The 20,817-nt window shown below is 43.1% G+C and overlaps 1 protein-coding gene and 1 non-coding gene across 2 annotated transcripts; both read left to right on the top strand.

Annotated features, from left to right (window-relative positions):
• The first annotated feature begins 2,591 nt into the window (after window positions 1-2,591).
• Window positions 2,592-16,613, top strand: TOMM20 (translocase of outer mitochondrial membrane 20). The gene is made up of 5 exons (XM_073338133.1): window positions 2,592-2,860; window positions 11,945-11,991; window positions 13,051-13,132; window positions 14,130-14,272; window positions 16,199-16,613. The coding sequence occupies exons 1-5, from the start codon at window positions 2,734-2,736 to the stop codon at window positions 16,241-16,243; spliced, it is 444 nt and encodes a 147-aa protein (XP_073194234.1). The 5' UTR covers window positions 2,592-2,733; the 3' UTR covers window positions 16,244-16,613.
• LOC140909842 (small nucleolar RNA SNORA14) lies at window positions 4,075-4,212 on the top strand. The gene has a single exon (XR_012158378.1). It is a non-coding gene; the product is annotated as a small nucleolar RNA SNORA14 (small nucleolar RNA).
• Window positions 16,614-20,817: the final 4,204 nt, after the last annotated feature.

The following is a 20,817-nucleotide window of genomic DNA, read 5'->3' as shown; positions in this document are numbered from 1 at the left end:
CAATGGCAGCAATTTTGTCAATTCGGTGCTTTTGAAAATCCAACGCATAGTACAGTAGAATCTCAGAGTTACGAACACCTTGGGAATGGAGGTTGTTTATAACTCTGAAATGTTCGTAACTCTGAACAAAATGTTATGGTGGTTCTTTCAAAAGTTTACAACTGAACATTGACTTAATACAGCTTTGAAACTTTACTACACAGAAGAAAAATGCAGCTTTCCCTTTATCTTTTTAGTAGTTTACATTTAACACAGTACTGTACTGTATTTACCTTTTCTTTTTCTTGTCTTTGCTGCTGCCTGATTGCGTACTTCTGGTTCCCAAAGAGGTGTGTGGTTGACTGGTCAGCTTGTAACGCTGGTGTTCATAACTCAGAGGTTCTACTGTATCTGAAACTACTTTTTAATGCATATATGAAGGGGACTATATTTCAAGTTGACAATGTTCCTTTAACTTGCAGCAAGTGTGTTCTGTAGTTATATATCAGACTAACGAGGGGTGTTGGAGAAAACACTTACTTGGGATCTATACACAGCAGTGTACTACAAGTTGAGTCATATTTTGCTTAAGGAAAGTATATCATTTTGGTCTTGTCTTTACATCCGTCTGCGGCCATGTCTACACCACCACTTATATCAACGAAATTTGTCGCTCAAGGGTTTGAAAAAACCCACCCCTGAGCAATATAAGTGGTTGTGTGCACAGTGCTATGGCGGCAGGAGACACTCTTCCACCAACACAGGCCTAAATGTTCTCTGTTATAAATATGCCTGTCAAGGCTGAGCCCTATCAATGAAAAATCATGTGAGAGCCCTTAATCCCCAAAACTTTCAGTGTAAATTGAGGGTGCTCATCACTTTGCAAGATTGGCTTCTAAATGACAATGACTCCCTTCTCTTTTTAGCAGCTGAATTGTAATGCTGGCTGGGTGTAAGACTGCAAAAATTGCCTTGAGTTTTGGTGAGAAAAGGCAGGCCCTGTATGAAAGATGGGATACTGGGGAACACACAAAACCCTGTGGGAAGATTGGGGGGAATATCAAGTAGTCCCTGAAATAGTGGGGAATGGGAAAGTGGCAGAAAGGGAGCTTGTGGTGGCAGAACCAGAATGCAAGGTGCAATAAACTCAGGCTACAAACTCAAGGTATGAATTGAGTGACCCTCTGCTAAAGGTACAACTGCTGCTAAAATGTAGCATGTATCTGATTAGAAACAGGCTATTTTTAAAATCAATCAGATGATGGATCTAATAGTTGGGGCAGGGAAGAGCAGCGATTAGGCTTCAACAATGGCTAGTTTGAGACAAAAAGAAAAGGAGGACTTGTGGCACCTTAGAAGTTAACAAATTTATTTGAGCATAAGCTTTCATGAGCTACAGCTCACTTCATCGGATGCATTCAGTGGAAAATACAGACAGGTTGTAAACTCAGGGCAGGGACTGACTGACTTGTAAAATGCCTCCAACAATGGGGCTTCCTTTTTGGTTGTGCCCAACATGCTAATGTAATAGACATGATTAATAATGTCCTGTGGAAAAAGCTGGCACTGCAGTTCTACCCTGGGAAGATCATGGGTCAAAAAGTAATTCCATCACCCTATCAAGCATTTTCAGATCTTCAGCCTTAGCAAGGGGCTTTCATTTTGGCTTTCTAAATGTTATGTGGCTGTTGAAATGGGTGTGCAGTAACTACATGCTAGAGAGAAATGGCCTATAATAGCCTCCACTGCCCACCTGAGAGCACCCTCTAAATAGCTGTTAGTATGCATATTGGCCTCCTTCTAATCCAACCTTAAAACTTTCTTTTGCTGGGCCTGGGACACTGACAAAAAAATGCCAAGCCAGGCCAGTGGTGAGCTGAGAACAAGACCCAGCCTGCTACCTACCATTGGCTCAGTGCTTCCTTCCGCTCCTGTCTTGTCAGTATCCACCTGCTGTCTCCTAGCTTGCACGGGGAGGACCATGACCCCCTGAGGTAGGCGCTGTCTCTGCTGTGTTTGTGCAGCACCCGGTACCCTGGGCTCCAGCCCTGGCCCATGCCTCTCTCCCGGATCCGCAGCAAACGACCACCCGCTGGAGGCGGCCGAGGCGCAGGGTGGGCTGCTCAGCCCTGCCGGAGCCGGGCAGGCTTGCAGGTGCCTGGCAGCGCGGCATCTAAGCCCCGAGGGGGAAGGGGGATGTCGCTGAGACAGGCGACGCTCCCGCTCCTCGCTGCGAAACGCCTCTTAGTGCGGTGACCGGAGACGGGGAGGCCGGGCTCCTGGCCCGCCGGCCCGCCCGCCCGCCCGCATCCGGGGAGCTCAGGGCTGCACCCGCCCTGCCCGGGGGTCACTGGCCGGGCCGCTCTACGCTGGAGCGGCCGCCTGGGCACGTGCGGGAGGAGCAGCTTCTCCCAGCCCCGACCGCACCCAGGCTCTGGCACGCGCGCCTCGCGGCGCTACGAGCACGGAGCGCCATCGTTCGCACATGCGCAGTGAGAAGGCAGGGGAACGAGCGCGTCGGTGAGAACGGCACCGAGCTTCTCACGCATGCGCAGTCAGGGAGTCCCGTTCAGGCACGTAGACAGACAGCTATCCCTGGCGCGGGTCGATGACGTCTCACCCGGAAGCGAGGGTCTTTTCTCTCTTCGCCCGCTTCAAGGTGGTGGCTGGGTAGCGTGCGGTGCCGCGTAAGGCAGAGCAGAGCGCGGCTTCGGGGGTTGGCGCAGCGGGGCCCTTCCCTCGGTGCCAGCCAGGATGATGATGGTGGGTAAAACCAGCGCCATCGCCGCGGGCCTCTGCGGGGCCCTCTTCATCGGCTACTGCATTTACTTCGACCGCAAGAGGCGGAGCGACCCCAATTTCAAGAACCGGCTGCGGGAGCGTGAGTGTCCGGGATCCCACCCCCTTTCGCCCTATAGGCCTCGCGCGCGCCCTCCCAACCGGCCCCACCTGTCCTCGCGCTGGCGATTCCGCCCCACGCGCGTGCCGGAGTTCCCCAAGGGAGGGGGACGGACACGGGGACACACGTTGTTTCTGCTGTCGGGTCCACCCTCCCCGTGGAAAGTCTCAGCTCCGCACCCATCCCGCACTGCGGGGCTCCCTCCCTGCCTCTGTCTTCTCCCCACGGCCCTAGCTGGGCTCTGATGCATTGCACCGGGCGTGCTCTGCTGCCTCTTCGCATCCCCGTGGAAGCTGACTCTCCCCCCAGCCCGTGTGAGTTGGTCGATTTGCCCAGAACTCGTTCTAGGCGGTCTGAAGGTCCTGCGTGCCGTAAATTGCTGGAGTGGGTGAAGAGCTGCGTCTTGTCCCAGATTGACTGTCTTTTCTCCATCCACGCCACTTTCCTTGAGACCTCCCTGCGTGGGACCCTGTTTCCTTGGTTACTAGATGTGCACATCAAAGTAGGCTAAGCAACTTGTAAAACGTTAGGGTGGGAAGTTTTCAGATGCAAAACCGGTGCAGGGGTGTCTCACTCATGGGGGAGGACCAAAAAGAATAGGCTGGGGAAGTTGCCGTTGCTCATGGTTACTCTTCTGTTTGCCTGAGGTGAACGGTGATTTGTGTGAAAGAGATGGGGAGTTGCTTTATCCTTTTCTCTAAATTTATCTGGATCTGAATGGTTAATTTTTTCTAGCACCAGAGAATCCGGGGGGAGGGATAGCTCAGTGGTTTGAGCATCGGCTGCTAAACCCAGGGTTGTGAGTTCAATCCTTGAGGGGGCCATTTAGGGATCTGGGCCAAAAATTGGGGATTGGTCCTGCTTTGAGCAGGGGCTTGGACTAGATGACCCTCTGAGGTCCCTTCCAGCTCTGATATTCTATTATTTTTATCTGACTATATTTCTGTGGTCTGCATAAGTTATTTGTTAAATAAATTTAAATCCTCGAATTGGAATCTTGCCTTTGACACAGCACCTCCTTTATTCAAATTTGGCTGAAAATGTGAGCGTGTCTGTAATATAGCGTTATCTGGCTGCAGTTTCAATGCTTTCATGAGGTAAGGGGATAAAACCATACAATTTGATTTGAGAAATTGTTGAGTGAGGAAAGTAGTGACACCCAAGGGCTCTGAGCCTGCTCATTTTGCTGTTACCTACTGCATTCTCAAACCCCTCTGGTAGCTTTATTGCCATAGCTTCCAGAATAAGAATGAATGCAAGAAAAAACTGAAGATCTATCCAAAATGCGGAGCTAATTTCCTGTGGCTCTTTGTTATTTCACATCTTCAACAGTAGATCAAATGCTCTAATGTAATTGAGTTATGCTTTTAAAGGAAAGAGAGTAGTTTTCTGTAAATTTGAGTTCTGGAAGTTACTTATAAACCACTCCTCAGATCTGATACCTTTGTGTGCCAGTCAAGAGTCAGAGAATCCCTGCACAGAATCTTGAATATGTAGCATTCCTAAACTGAAGAGAATTTTTTGCCAGAGAGGAGTACAGCCATATCTTGCTATGCTAAAAATAGGTATAATTTACATTCTTCTGTCAAAGTAGTCAGGAGTACTCAACAACCTAAATCTTGGATTTTAAAATATCCTTAAAGATTTAACACTCTTATATATGGACTATCATAATCAATAAGTAGCCCTGCCTGGATTGTCACATGTAATTTATAAAACACTAATTTACAGGCAAAAGCATGCTTTCCTTGATTTCATAGGCAAGCTTTCATAGACAACAAGCCAGATAAGCAGCATGTATTAAGCTGTATCTACCTAGTGTATGGGCAGGTAACTTGGTTTCTCTGTGCAAGAACCATCTGTAATATTGCTACAATAGTGCACTTCTGCACATCTGGCTTTGTATTCATTTCTTTTATTCCCAATTTTCAATCTTATAACTTAATGAATTGTTTGACTGTTTAAGTTTAATGTTTACTTCTAAAATAACTTGGTCTATTTCCAAGTATACTTGTACTATGTATGGTCATCTTTCTGATGTACTGAGATGTTATATATATTTGTTCATATTGGCAAGTGCCAGATAGCTACTATATCATTGATGAGAGAGTTTGGGCCTGATTATCCCATCTGCCATCGTTTTGGTATTACTAAGGGCAGGTCTACACTGAAAACGCTGCTGTAGCACTTCAGTGGAGACACTACTAGGCCAAAGGGAGAGCTCCTCCCTCCGCACTCTACACCCAGGGTTAGGTCAGTATAACTGCATCACTCAGGATTGTGGATTTTTCAGTTATGCCAATGTAAATTTATAGTTCAGATGTGTCATTAGTTCCAAACTACCGTTGACTGAAAGGTCAACAGCCAGAAATCTTGAAAACTGGATATTTACCTGATATTATTAAAAATGTAGAGTTTCATGCTGAAGTAACACAGTTGTACATCCATTTATCTGCTGTACTATTGTTGCATCCTCAGCCCCCGCTCTGATTTGTGGGACCATAAAAATACTGTTTGCATATTTTTTTAATCTGTCATAGAAATTATTCATTGTTGGATTTGGATTAAAACCCCCACTGTTTTCTGATTGTAATGGGGAAAGTTGACTTTGAAATAAATCCAGTTCTGTACTAATCATGACCTTGTCAGCTATTTTTAAAAAAGCAGTTGGCAGAAATGAGGTTGGCTGTTGCAAAGTGTCCTTGCAGAAATATTGACTACTAAAAATACCAGCTGGATGCTCGAGTAATGAAGCTGCTAGTGACTTGACAAGTGTCTTTAATGGAGCTTTCAAGACAAATTTAAACTCATAATAGAGATTTCATTTTATTAGATCATCTGCCTTAAAGTTTCTTGAGATCCTCTATTGAAACTTGTTTACATAAGTGTAAATTATTAATCCTGTGTAAACAGACTGATAACTTCCATTGCATTTGACCCATCTGCATCTTCAATTACAATGTCATGTGAAGTGCATCAGAATACAGAACCTCTTCTGGTTCTTTGCATATATTGATGTGACTGTGGCTCTTGACTGTAAGGCCTTATTGATAAGGAGGTTTTTCTGAAATTCTCCATTGTGGCTTCCACTGTTTCTCTAGTACCAGGACAGCTCAACAGGTGTTAGTAACAGTGTGTGTTGGTGTAGACCAGGCGTCTCCAAACTTTATGAGACAAGGGCCATATTAGATTTTTGAAGGGGCTTCACGGGCCGAAGCAACTGTGAAAGAAATTAAATATATGCAAAATCGTTAAAAAAACAACACTACTGTGTCAGTGTTGCATTAAATTCTAAATCAGGTATAAAGGTTAATCGATGCAGGTACTGTAAGTTGGCTCCCCCTTTTGGGTCTGCTCTGCCGTGTGCCTGCTCCCTTCTCCCTGTGCCTGCTAGGCATGCCTGCTCTGCTGAAGAAAATGACAAAGGATTGAAAGTTTGGCTGTACTTTGGTAAGAGAAGCTCCAGGTTCTCATTGTTGGTTGGGACTGTTTGGTTCTATTAGTGCTGTAGTTAAAATTTAACCATTATGAAATTGTTAATTTTCATCTTCTTTACTCCATTTATTGGAGATGTAATTAAGCATCTGGCTTGTATTATTACTCTAAGGCAGGGGTCCGTGCCTGCTCGGCTGCAGCAGCAACTCTCCCCTAAATTGGCTCCCCTTTTGGGGGGACACTGGCTCCTAAGGGCACTCACCCCCTCTGCACACCTCAGCTGAGCTACCCCCACCCACCCACCCACCCGAGCTGCTGCCGGCAGCCCCTCCCCCTGCCTGCTTGGCTGCCTACTCAGCTGTTCGCTTCTCCCCTGTTGGTTGGAGGGCCGGACAAATGGAACCCCTGGGGCAGATCCGGCCCGCGGGCCATAGTTTGGAGACCCCTGGTGTACACAGATCAGTGTTGTCTTTACCACTGTTGACTAGGCCTGCTCTGAGAACTGTTAGACAAAACAGTGGTCAAAATGCAGTAGCTGGTCTGCATTGGTGCTCCCACCATGTGGAACTGTGCTCGTAGTAGAGAAACAGCAGGAGAATTTCATGACTGCTTCGTGTAGACATTAGACAGAACTTAGGCATTAGATCTTAACAATTAATGCAATCCAAAGATAACAAATATAACCTTTTTAGGTTTCCATGATACTAGACATTGATGAAATGTATCTGTCTGGAAGCACCACACACAAGTGGATTGTCTATCATAGGGATATACATGGCAATGAATAGTCAAATACTGAGTGGTGAGGGGGACAGGACACCAAGACTTCATTGGCCAACCCAGTTATACTGTTATATCTTATTCTGTTTTCTGGCATGTATTAAGGAAACTATCTGGGAATCAAAGGCCACAGCAAAAATAAATAGGCCAGATTCCTGTAAAAAAGTGCATTACTGCCCATGGATCCTGAAAGTGACTGGCACACTGAACTCTCATGCAGTGTTTGAAAGTGATAGTCTCTTGATCTTGCTTAGATTAATTTCTGTTGGAAGCTGCTGTGTCAGATCTATTCTCTGTTCAATTACTGAAGTGAGACTATAATATAGGTAAATTTGCTGGTTACTTGACTTCAGTGTTTCTTGTCCCAAGTATTGGTTGGCATAGAAATGTTGTCTACGCTTTCATTTCCAGGGTTACTTCACTAATTTTATGCGGTAAGCATTTGGAGCATTAGTCCCTGAAGCTATATTTTAGGAAATGGTTCTTGGATGCTGTGATGTACTTTGGTACCACCTGTCCTTAGTGTGAGAAAGTCTTGCGGTTTGCCTGCTGTGCATCAGCTCCCCAATTCCACCAGCTTCTGAATATGCAAACATGCCTTGCTCTCTCTGTACAGGTTAGCAATAGGCACACACCAACCTCCAAGCATCCCTAGAGTGTCCAGACCCTGTTCCCCTGAACACTCTCAGAACTCTCTAAGGCTTTGTCTACACTGGAACCTGAACGAAGAAACTTTTTTGTCATTCGGGGTGTGAAAAAAACACACGCACCCTGAATGACAAAAGTTTTGGCCGATGAAAAGCACTGGTGTGAACAGTGCTTTGTTGGTGGGAGAGCTCCTGCTGACAAACAGCAGCTATGCTTCTCACCTTTTAGCAGCACAGCTGTGTCGCTAAAAGGTGCATAGTGCAGATATAGCCTAATTCTCTACTCCAAAAGGAATAGTACACATCAGCTAGCAAGATTCACTACTCCACTTAACACACAGCACTTGGATCTATTTATAGGGAAAACCAGAATAAATGTATTTTCAAAGAAGATATTCAAATAATAGTAAAAATGAATATTGGAAACAAATGGTTACATATAAAACAAAGTCATAACATGCTTCCTAGAGCCTAAATTTAATTCACAAGACCATCTTTTTCTTATAGGATAGCTCACCCCAAGTCCTTTTCCCAGTGTTTTCAGCCAGGATGGCTGATTGAGGGAATGCCAGTGTGTCTCTGCACCCCCAGATATACCAGACCTTTGATGTTCACTTGAAAATAGTCGCCCCCCACCCCCCATCCCCTGCTGTTTACCTCTTCCTGTCAATTTCCTTCTGATGTCTAAGCTCTTCTTTATCATTTGAGGCCGTATGCTGACAGACTTCTATTGTAAAAACAACAAGGAGTCCGGTGACACCTTAAAGACTAACAGATTTATTTGGGCATAAGCTTTTGTTGGTTAAAAAAACCACTTCTTCAGATGTATTGTAAGATACACAATGGTTCACCAGGAAGATAAGTGTCTCCCACCTCCTGTCTGTAGAAGTTTGCCTCAAGGTAATCTGCCTTTTAATGACCCGTCTTTAACTACAAGAACATAATTTTCAGCATATATACATTGTGATCATAGAATATCAGGGTTGGAAGGGACCTCAGGAGGTCATCTAGTCCAAGCCCCTGCTCAAAGCAGGGCCAATCCCCAATTTTTGGCCCAGATCCCTAAATGGCCCCCTCAAGGGCTGAACTCACAACCCTAGGTTTAGCAGGCTAATGCTCAAACCAGTGAGCTATCCCTCTTCCCCGATGACTAATGTGACACAGGCTTTCATTAGGGTCCTTACATGAGGTCTGGGTTTTTTGGGGGGGGGGAGGGGAGGGGTGAATCCAAGGATCTGTATACCTCAGTGCCCTTTGGCAGTTGGCACCCAGCGGTTCTTGGGTCACAAATGCTGATCAAAACAACAGTTCTGTATGGAAGTATACAGTGTTGTGTAGTCATGTTGGTCTCAGGATACTGGAGAGACAAGGTGGGTGAGGTAATGTCTTTTATTAGATCAACGTCTATTGGTGAGAGAGACGAGCTTTCAGGTCTGGTAAATGTACTCAGAGTCTCACAGCTAAGTAGCCTTGAATAGTGCCTTGAAATGTTTTGACTAGTTATGCTAAATAATCTGTTCTACCTTGTATTTAGCTGTGACTCTGAGTACATTTGCCACACTTGAAGAGCGCTGTGTAAAGCTTGTCTCTCTTACCAGCAGAAGTCAGTCCAATAAAAGATATTACTTCCCGCACCTTGTCTCTGTATGAAAGTAGACAGTCAAGATGAGCATTTGGGTTTCTGTGTTAACCCAAAGCCCTCTTATAAACCTTAACTTCATATAGTAAAAAATATCATTTTGGTTTTTTAGAATGGATGGAAACTTTCATTTCTATTTAGGTTTGCATGGGAGAGTTTTTCCAAGGCCTAATTTTCTAATTACTTTGCTCCTTGCTATCATGCCTGAAGCCATACTCCTGTCTGCTGCTCCAAGAATAATTTAAGATTGCTGCTGCAAACAGGTGTCGAAGGAATTCACGAACATTCTCTAGAATCATTTGTTAGGGTTCTCTATAATTGTTGTAACCAGTGAATTTATGTTGTAGATCTGTGAGCTTTCTAGGTTGGGGCTCTGAAACTGTCAGAGGCCTCAAAATGCCTCTGCAAGGGTGTGTGTAATGTATTTAAAAACATTGGTTTGGCTCTCTGATGCTTGCTTTTTTTAAAAACTTGAAGCAAAATCTTTTAGAAGAAATGATGGCATTAACTTTTGGAACTGGCCTGAACAATTCTAGGTCCCAATGGCTTTTATCTGAGGACTACTTGTATAGTATAATTTGAGCAGTAAGTACTGGAAAATATCTCTGCATCCCAAGAATAGGCTCAAAATGTAATCTTATTTTTTAAAATGGCATAATCAGACAATAACAACCTAGAGTTACCTTTTGCATCTTCTCCATATTCCTTTTTTAAAGACTGTTCTTCTCCAGGCTTAGAATAAAATACATCTCCCCTACTTATGATTAATCATGAACAGATATTTTAAAATGTAGATGTTTTCCTGTTCTGACAGGAGATTCTAAAACCAAAGTTTTTCTTCCTTAAGAGCAGATCTCTGAATGCTGAACTTACAAAGTGGTTAGCCCTGGAAATAGTTGTTTTGTAGTAGCTGCTGTACTCATGCTGAATGCACTTCAGCTGCTGCATGTATTTTCGTGGAGGGTAGAGAGATGTTAAATGTTTTTCTTGATCCTTTTACATTTGCCTTTTAAAATTGCTTTCCTTGTAAATCAAGTCTCAGGCTAAACTTGCATATGCAAATCAAGGAAATTGAGAGTTAACTGAGAGAGAACACTAATTTCTCAAGCATAAATTGTTTTGAGTGGTAGATTTAGAGACAAAATGTTCTTTGCAAATATCTTTTCTACTTGTATTTCTCCATCTGCAATATTGCATAGTAGTCTAAAATGTGTTATGGAAATTTAGGGATCAGGATAGTATTGCAGGTGTCATTTTGATAGAAGTTGAAATTTATAAATGTCTTCCATGAACAATGTTAATTGTAGATCTCCAGTTTTTCATACATTAAATTGTCAGCTGGTGCAAGGGTTTGCAGATGTTTTCATAGTGTGGACCATCTACCATTCCAAACATCCTTTTGGCCATTAGAGGAATTGCTTACATGTATTCTAATGTCCCATATGATCAGCAATTTTTTGCCAACCTCTAATTGTTCACTGTCCAGTGATCTAATACACTTATTAAGGCCTGGTCTTCACTTGTAAAAACTTTTTTCAGCATAACTGTTTCAGTTAAGGGTGGGAACACAATGAAAGTTGTTCTTCTTCCCACACAGAAATTGCTATACTAATATAAAGCACATTTATACCCCTAACTGCATTGACCACAACAGGAGTTGTGCTATTTTGAACTGTCTGTGCCATACTGGTATAGTGGTACAACTTTCTAGTGTAGACAGGCCCTAAATCGACTTCTGTATTCCTATGCTACCTGATGATCGTGTAAATGTCATTTCTTTCCCAACCGTTATTTTAGTTGCTCAGACTCTGTTCACTTTAACATTATTTTGGGATTTTGTTGTCTTCTGCTCACTTGAGCCTACCCTTAACTCTTATCTGTTAGAGAGGGCTTGTGGCTAGTGATGTTTCTCCAGTGGGCCCTCTTCAGCCCATAAGCTACCTGAGATGCAGAGTGCCCAAAAGGATATTTAAATGGCTGTTCACTGAGGTAACTTGACTCAAGGTTAGGCTGACTTGATTTGAAGACCAGACTGTTCTGCTGCTCATGAAGGCAAAGGCATATGTAAAGGAATCCTGAGCCCCTAACGTCATAATCCTGTGCTACTCATTCTTTGCTCCCTTCTCTCTTCTTTGGCCAGGCATGCATGGAACAGGAGTTACCAACAGTACGGTTTCTGTAGTACATAGCACAGTCAGAGGGAGAAGAACCCATCCTTCCTGAGACTGTATGCCCAGTGCTTTCCATAATGCCTCTGATTGGGGTAGGGGATGGATGGCCGTTAAAACATGATGGTCTCCAAAGAGAAAGAACTGCACAGAATATAATTCATCCTAAAAATGTAGCAATTTCCTTTGCTAAAGGATTTTTCAGTTGCCACCTGTGTAGTAGGTTCATTGATATGCTGCTGTGGGCATGGGTTGCATCCTTCATCCATGAGTGTTTAGTACATGTAATTATCAGTTCCTTATTTTGAAAAGAACTTTGGACCATTCACTGTTTTAAAATAAAAACAGAAGATTATTTTATCATTATAAATTAAACCTATGATATTTTCATCTACAGGAAGGAAGAAACAGAAGCTTGCCAAAGAGAGAGCAGGGCTTTCCAAGGTAATATTGTGTTCATTTCTGTTGTCCTGTTTTGAAAAATGTCTAGTTTATATCAAGATTAATTGTAAGCAGGATCTGTTCAAAGGGTGCTGTGTCCTTGTTTCCAACGCTAACATCCCTCTTGCAATATGCACTGGTTGGGTTGTGGGTTTTTTTTTGTTTGTTTTGGCTTCCATAAATAACCTTCTGTGGGGGTTGTGTTCTCTTATGCGTAACAGATGAGGGGCCAATACTGGGCGATATTGTGCTCTTCCAGTTCTCTGAGCTGAGTGCGAACGGAGGGGGCTCAGCTCCTCAGAGGATTATCTGTTTAGGAATTTGAGGATTTAAAGGTTACCAGATCAGTCAGATGCATTCTGAATACCTGAAGTGTTAAGTTTCTAGCTGAAGTTTTGGATTTGATAACATCTTTACTTACTAATAGTGATTCCCCTATTGAGCAATGTGGAAAATAATTTGTCTAGCCCACAATGAGAAACCCCCAGAACCCCTGCCCCTGATTGCCCCCCGCCGCCCCATCCAAACTCCCCTCTCCTTCCTGACTGCCCCAACCCCTAGCCACACCCCTGCCCCGACCATCTTTCCCCTCCCTCTCCCCCAGAATTCTCCTGCCCTCTATCCAAGCCCCTGTGCCCCCTTACCGCACTGCCTGGAGCACTGGTGGCTGGCGGCACTACAGCCGTGCCACCCAGAGCACTGGGTCAGGCCGCGGCTCTGCAACTGCGCTGCCCGGCCGCCCAGAGCATTGTGGTGGCGGCGCAGCACACTGAGGCTGCGGAGGAAGGGGAACAACAGGGGAGGGCCGGGGACTAGCCTCCCGGGCTAGGAGCTCAGGGGCCTGGCAGGAGGGTCCCTTGGACCATAGTTTGCCCACCTCTGATCTAAATCTCTAATTTACAGGCTATTCTAAGATACTGCTTTTTAAACCCATTTTTGCAGTTTTCCTCTACAAATGTGTAGCTATTCAATGTTGGTTTAAGTTGCAGCTCTTTTGTGTTTTATGTATTAATTGATGCTTTTTGAGACCTTGCCAATTTGTTGTTGTTTGTTGTATTACAGTTACCTGATTTAAAAGATGCTGAAGCTGTACAAAAGTTCTTCCTTGAAGAGATACAGCTTGGCGAGGAATTACTAGCACAAGGTGGTTGTTGCAAAAGTCTCTAAGATGCAAAGCTATAAAAGGAATTCTTCTCCAGTCTGGCAGGGAGAAGAGTGTTGTGGCCTGACATAGAAGCATTAACAAAATGTTTTGTAGAGCTTTAATATGCCATATTTTAAAATTCTGCAAAGATTGTTTTAACAGATGTAGGTCAAAGTGCCATTTTAATATTCTCTTCTACAGTCACCTTGTGTAATTTCTCATGGAGTTCTCTTGACACATCTCCCATCTATCCTGCATCTATGTACAAGTTAAACTAGACTTGCAGTCTTTTCTTTGGGGAGAAATGAAAAATATGGGGAATAAACACTTTCCCACACAATATTGAATATTTCAAATAAACAGTCACTAAACTTCTCACCTAATATAATATAAAATAAATAATCACATAAAAGGCTACCATTTTGAGGCATAACAACAATGGAAGAATCTGCTTCCCTTGAGAAACTAGTTTTCAAATTGTTACTTTTAAAAGTTACATATTTTTCAATTTACATCAGACAAAATGTTACTTTAAAATACAATAATTCTGAAACTGATTTTCAGTGCTTCCCTGTGGGAAATGTAGCAGTTCAATTCCTCTTTGCATCAATAAATGAAGCTTCCTCTGGGATAATATCATTAGGATGTGAACCCCCGTTTAACAAACCCCTTTCACTTAATGGAAGCAGTGAAATGATAGATATGTCTAAAAACTATGTTGAAAATTCTTGACAAATTTCTTTCTGTATTTAGTATATATGTAGTTAGACTTAAGAATCACAGTTGGATGATACTTTAGGTTAGCAGAAATTAGTGGAATTAAACTTTTAAAGAAATTAGCCAACAGAAATGAAAATTTAAGATTAAAAGATTCAGCATGGTGGTGAGGGGTTAATATTTGCAGTCTACTTTGTAGATGTAGAGAGGTAGCGTAAATCAAACAATGCAACATAATGCACCAAAGACAAAATTTGAAGTGAAACCTTATGTCTCATAGGTGACTATGAAAAGGGTGTTGACCACTTGACAAATGCCATTGCTGTGTGTGGACAGCCACAGCAGTTATTACAAGTCCTACAGCAGACTCTTCCACCACCAGTGTTCCAGATGCTTCTGACTAAGCTCCCAACAATTAGCCAGGTATGTAAAGCTTACCCCCCCCCTTGCATTTTGGGGGATTGGAAATAATTGGAGCTACTCTTCACCGAAGTTATCTGGTCTTTATGGAAGGTGGATATTTTATGGGTTCCACTGGGAAGACAAAAATTCATCATTTAGATGTTAAATGTGCCTTTCCACTGACTCTTTTTTTAAAATGAGTGTGAGAAAAGTACTGTGTGTTCATAGATTAAAAATGAATTGTAAAGTTGAAATGGAAAAGTTAACTCTGTAGTTACTGAGTGAGTCCCCTTTTCTTTGTGCATCAGCAACTCTGAAGCTGTAGTATCTGCCCCAGTTCTGATGCCTTTAAGCAAATCATCTCTTACCAGATACCCGTGGGGCAGGGGGTAAGCGTGGTAGGTAAGTGGTGGAGCTTTTATTGTGGTGTGGTTTTAAATGTATATTCTAGGTAATATAAAATAATTATGAGGGAAAAAAACAAAACATTTCTACACCACATCAAAGTAATGGAAGCCACTACTGCTTTTAGTCTTTTTAGGTCATCTCTGTAAGTCCTTGCAGAATTATGCACTCTGGGTGCATCACTCTGGAACTGAAGTTGACGGTTGTCTTTTGAAGACCTGTTTCTAAACATTAAAATGTTTTCTAGAATACTTGCTGGTCATCTTTAATACGCATACACCATTAATAATACAGTGCTGAAAATGCATCTGAATGTTTTGTCACGTGACATAACAATCCTGTGGTGTCAGAAAAATGGAAATATTTGCTTATCTTATTAGAAGGATATCACAGCTCTCTGCAATAGAACATACTTTTTTAAATAACGTGCAAGTCAGAACAATACTGAGTTGTGGGCATTGCTCATTGTAAACTCTGCAAAACTCACACAAATCGTAAGTTCTGTATAAATTTTAAACATTGCACTTTGAGTAGCTATGAGTAGTGGTGTCAAATGTGCCTACTCCCAACACCTAAAAGAGGAATAAATCTTAATTACCATTTTAACCCTTCCTAATCACTGTCCGATCTAGTCAAACTCCCTGCAAGTATAGAACCTGGCATTTCAAGTTTAATCCTGAAGGGAATTTTGATTCTACATGTTTAAGCCCCGAAAAAATACAGGTTAATAAGGGAAATACTCAGAAATTAAACGCAGTGCATATTGCTATAATATACAGTCTGTGTGAGCTAAACAACATGAACATCAGGCCTGAAGGCAATAAAAGAAGGTGTCATGATCAAGAATTTTAACACCTTTGTTTTTCAATTTATATAACTGAAAGCAAATTGTCCCCTCTTAAACTTAGAAGATGATTGGTATATGAACTGAACTTCTTGTATCTTGGATGGCTAAGTAGCTAAAACTCCTTGTAGCTCTAGTTTCAAAATATCCTTCTTGGATTGAGAACCATGCAGGTTCTTTTGGATAATGTGTTAAGAATAGAGGTCCTGTCTGCTCTACATGGATGCTAAAAATCACATGGCGCTCCTTGGAAGAATAAAGGTTTGGCTGCATATTCTTGATGACTAGCTCTCCTTCTCCCTGTGTTGTGCAATGTTGTGTATGCTAGTTGATTGCCACCTTCCAGCCCATGCGTGACTGCATTTCAGTGCTGTATGTATGTAATTCCTAAAGCAGTTGGGATGAAAGGTGGCATAAACATGGGAGATAGACTGTCTCAATGATCGGGAACAGCAGTCACTGTTTCCTTAGAGAACAGTGACAGTACACACAAGTGATTACTGCATCACTAATAAGAGATGTGATTTATATGACATTGACTTTATCAGATATTGCACAGTACTTTGATTTTCCAGTTATAATCTCCAAAAATCCTTGTCAAATGTATGCCAAACTTTTTGTTTATGTATTTTCAATCATCAATTTCTTAGTCAGTTTTATAATTAAGTGTTTTTGTTTTGTTTTGTTTTTTTTTTCAGAGAATTGTAAATGCACAATGCTTGGCTGAAGATGATGTGGAATGAGAAATCGCACCACAGTGAGGGAAAATAAGTGTTTTCTTAGCCCAGAAGATGAGCATCAGTGATGGGATAAAAGGGGCAAATAAAGTAGTTAAAGAAGGATGTACCACACTGAAATCTACCGGAGTTAATTTTAACTTTGTGTAGGTGGGTTTGGCTGGATTTTATTTATTATCCTAGTGAAAAGTGTATTTTGATAAAAAAAAAAAAAATCATTTTATAAATACACTGAGTTATCAAAGTATCACTATCTTCATTTAATACTAATATGCAGTTGTAATGTTGTACATATAAAGACATAAAGCTACTACATATTAAATACCCAATGCTCATTTTTGAAAATCAAAATTAAGGCAATAAAGATTTATCTGTGCTTGTGAGTCCATATGGTATTACTTTAGATTTTGAAACAGTTTATTGGGGTTTCAGACGGTCATCTAAAAATTGCTTTTAACTTTTAACCTTAAACATTGGCCAAGGAGAGAACTTGTTTTAAGTGTTCTATTCCTTTGTAGAAGGCCTCTGTCATCTCCAATATCAAACTTGCCAAACCACATTATGATTGTAGTTTGGAAAAGGGTGGTGTCCTCTGGGGAGGAAGAATCACATGCTCCTAGCTTCTCATCAATATGGTTCTTAAGTAAGAGGGCCAAATCCAGGACTAACTAATCAGATATGCTAAATTTCTGACACTTGTCTTCCAATGCAAGGGCTGGAAGAATGTTACATCCCTACCCATAATAATTTGGGGAAACTAAAGAGTCCTCGGCCCCTCCGTGTAACAGGCCAGCCTTCTCCAACATAATGTGTAAACTACTTAAGCACCAGGAAGACTCCTTTTGTGAGGCCCGAGTTGCACACTCCAGGAGGGGCTCTGTTGTGTTGACTAGTGTCAAAAGGGCCCTATAATATTCAGTGGCCTTAAATGACCAATATAAGAGGAATTAACCATATTTCAATTTCAAGGGACTCTATGAAGAGGTGACTAAGTATATTCAGTCAGTGAAGGCACATGCTAGTCAGCTCTGGTCACCTACATCATTGAGCTGGAGAAAGTTCCCCCCCCCCAAAGGTTTCACCACAGTAGGGTCTTGGGTTAGTTTCCAATTTTTTACATTTCCTTAGACCTGCCCAACTTACCTTTGGCCCGTTCAACCCAGTGGTCATGGCAGCCACGCTTGCAGACTGGTAGCAAGTTTTTCTTAATGGGGCATAGCTTTCCCCAGGAGACTTGGGTCAGCGTTGACTGGAGAGTCTTCCCCTGGAAGAACAAATGTAGTTGTTTTGCAGGGACTGGCCTAGTGTTCTGTCTGTACCCTGTAAGTCCAGGTTCTGAGCCAAGTAACAATATCACTTTAGAAAAAAGTTTCTGGCAGTTGCACCAAGTCAGCCTAGCCTTCTAAAAAGAGCTGGACTTCTGCTGCCAGAACAGCAATCATAACACCTCTCTCAGGGTGCAGAATTTGATATGTCAGAAGAGAGGAGTGTGGTGAGCTCCAGAGAAGAGCTGGCTTCTTTCAGTCACCGCAGCTACATACTAAAGACAATTCCAGAGCTACCACTCCATGAGTGGTGTGCCCTCCTCCATCTCACAGGGGCTAGATAAGGGGGAAGTAACATTCTCAAAAGCAGCTTGGTACCATTGACTTTCCATGGGATTTAGGCACTGGTGAAGATTTTACCCACTGTGCTTAAGAAGCAAATCCTGTATTTCCCACTTCCTTCTCTGCTCTACGGGATTGATTATTTTGGTCACAGATTTTAAAGGCAATTGTTTTCCTTTAATAATTGTTTGGCACCTTTCATGAACAATAAGGTATTATCCTTTTCAATCTCCCCACCCTGGCCAAAAACCACGACCAATAAGGAAACCTGGGCCCACCTGCTACCTGAACTGTAGGTCTCTGTTACTGGAAATAAGGGAGAATCGATGTTAGCTGTTTGGGATTAAGCCATTGCACTAGTTCTCAGCTCTACTCTGGCAGAGCTCCAGCCCCCTTGCAATTGATTGGTAGATGGGTGCTCCCCAGCAGCCCCATTCACAGTTGCTACTGTCCCTTTTACAGTGTCTTGTCTTCCTCTTTTCTGCCTCTGTTATCTATTGCTCCTCTTGACTTGGTGTCCTTACTGGTTTTGTCCTTTTCCTTGGCTTGTGGGTTTTGTGTATTTTCCAGGCCCATAAAATGGCTACATGCCGCTCAGGTTGGAGGTGGCCCTAGAAGTCAGCCCACACGTGCTCTCGCTGCAGAGTTGAGTACTGAAGCCAGTAGCACATTGCTGGAGCTTGTGAACCTGCCCTAGAGCCACCAAAGGTGCAGGAAGAACACGGGTGGCTTTCACACGTGGAGTATAGAGGCAGGGAGCAGCACTGAGCTCACGTAACTTTGCCCGCTCCGAGTGTGCTGTGCCCACCACACAACACACCCCACACCCCCTGGGGTGTGAAATGCTGGCTTATATTATATTCCAGCTAACTACAAACACAGGCTTGAGCAGAGCTGAGTCTAAGCAGCAGAGGGCACTCATGTACATGCGTGTGTGTAATGTAGTGACTTACGTTGCAAAAAATCCCTTCTTTAAAAGCCTCTTGTGGTGGTGTACGGTGCAACACAATTTTACACCCTGACACAAATTTGTGCCAATGCTGCAGGTGTCCCACAGGATGGATTTGCAGAGGTGAGGGCAATCCCATGGACCACCCTTACTGGAGTCAGTGCAGAGCTTCATTCTGAGGGGGTGTAGTTTTGGCTCTTCAGCCCCCTGCCTACTGGGTTCATCTATATTTTCATGAACCCAAAAAGCTGCTTTTCTGGCAAAACAAAACCAAACTCTTGCTTACCAATGGACTGCAAGGGGGCAGGAGTGCTGCCAAAATAGAAGTGAGAACTAGTGATATGGCTTAATCCCAAACAACTAATGTCGATTCTCCCTTACTGCCACTAGCAGAGGGCTACGGTTCAAGTAGCAGGCGAGCCCAGGTTTCCCTAGTGGCAGCGTTTTTTGGCAGGGTGTGGAGACTGAAAGGATAGTACGTTATTGTTCATGAAAGGTGTCAAACGGTTCTTAAAGGAAAACAATTGATCAGGGCAGCTCCTCTTTCCCCATGTGTACATGTGAAACTGGTGAGGAGCGGAGGTGCTGGGTGGTGCGTGTGCCAAAGTGGTGAAATATGAAGGAGGTTGGGGGTTGGTATGGGATACAGTAGCTGGTTTAAATCCAAAGTAAACTGCTAGTACCTGCGAGGTCTTAGCTCTCGGGCCCTGTTCAGGGGCCAGCATGAAGTGAGCTGGTGGCACTGGTCTAATTTTTTAGTTGGTAGCTGTGAACTTCCAAAAAACTTCCGCCACAATGACACCCGCTCTTGGCAGTTGGGGAGGAAACTTACCTCCCCTCTCAGATCTGGAGGTGGGTTCTCTGCACGAGTCCTGAGGCACGTTTGCTGGGGCATTAACCACAAGCACTAAATTCATTAGTAGAAAACAAAAGAGATGGCGGGGCGGGGAGGGGGGAGAATGTTTTAAAAGATGACATTTGCTTGTGTGAAAGTCAAGTTGTTTGCTGGAGCTCCAGCACGGGGTGGTTTACAGCTTTTGCTGTATTTTATACTGTTCCCTTGGGAAGACTGCTTTTCATCTGTGGTGTGTAAGTCTACAGAATTATAGTACAGATCCACTAATTCTAATGCAGTGGCCAGTTTAAATCTAGAAGTGGAGGAAAGGGAATCATGAGCAACCGTTCTCTCGATGAAAGTTGCTACCTATTTAACTTTCCTCTAACATGTTTAATTGACTACTCAACTTGTGGTGGTAGCTCATCATGGGTAGGTACAGCACTCCTTTCAGACTCAAATTTACCTTCACCACCTGAGGCGGTCTCATTGTTTGTTCTTGTATGCCATCAGCATTCTGAACGCCTAAACCGAGGTGATAGAAATCTTTGTATAGAATAAAGAAAAGCAGCTCTCTTCCCCCCCCCCACCCCATTCCTGGCTGCCTTCTCTGTTCCTGTTTGCTGACTGCCCTCAGTTTGGGTCTCTGCTAGGCAATACAAAGCCAGTGTTTTGTATCTAGGTCTCTGCTGTGGAGACAAGCGATATATTCAATTTACATAACCAGTAGGGGTCAGCAGCTGATTCACATTTCATTTGCTTTTCTCTGTTTTTGAAGTGTTATCAGCTTAACACCCCCCCACACACACACATCACAATTCAGTTGCCAGAACCAACGACCAACTTTTATTTGTTTGCCAGGTATGTGAACTACTGGCCTTCAACCCTGGTAGATTTTTTTTTTAAAACTTATGTCCCACTACAGCTGTGGATGGCCCTCTAAAGAGCAGATTGACATGAACTCCCTGCCCCCAGGAGCTTACAGCTTGCAGGCCCTGAGCCTGATGAAACTTGTGGATTTCAGTGGGGAGTGAGGCCAGGGTGATGCCAACTCCCAGTGTTCCAAAATCATCAGGCCCCAATGAATCATGAGGTTGGCTTAAAAATCACAAGACTTTTTAAAATAATAAAACGCCGAGTTCTTTTTGTTGAGTGTGTAGGGGGCACTCAAGTCACAGCGCCATGATTT

This window comes from Lepidochelys kempii, chromosome 3, assembly GCF_965140265.1.
Source record: "Lepidochelys kempii isolate rLepKem1 chromosome 3, rLepKem1.hap2, whole genome shotgun sequence".
Taxonomy (NCBI): Eukaryota; Metazoa; Chordata; order Testudines; family Cheloniidae; genus Lepidochelys; species Lepidochelys kempii.
Note: the sequence above shows the minus strand (reverse complement) of the source record. Positions and strands in the feature narration are given on the sequence as shown.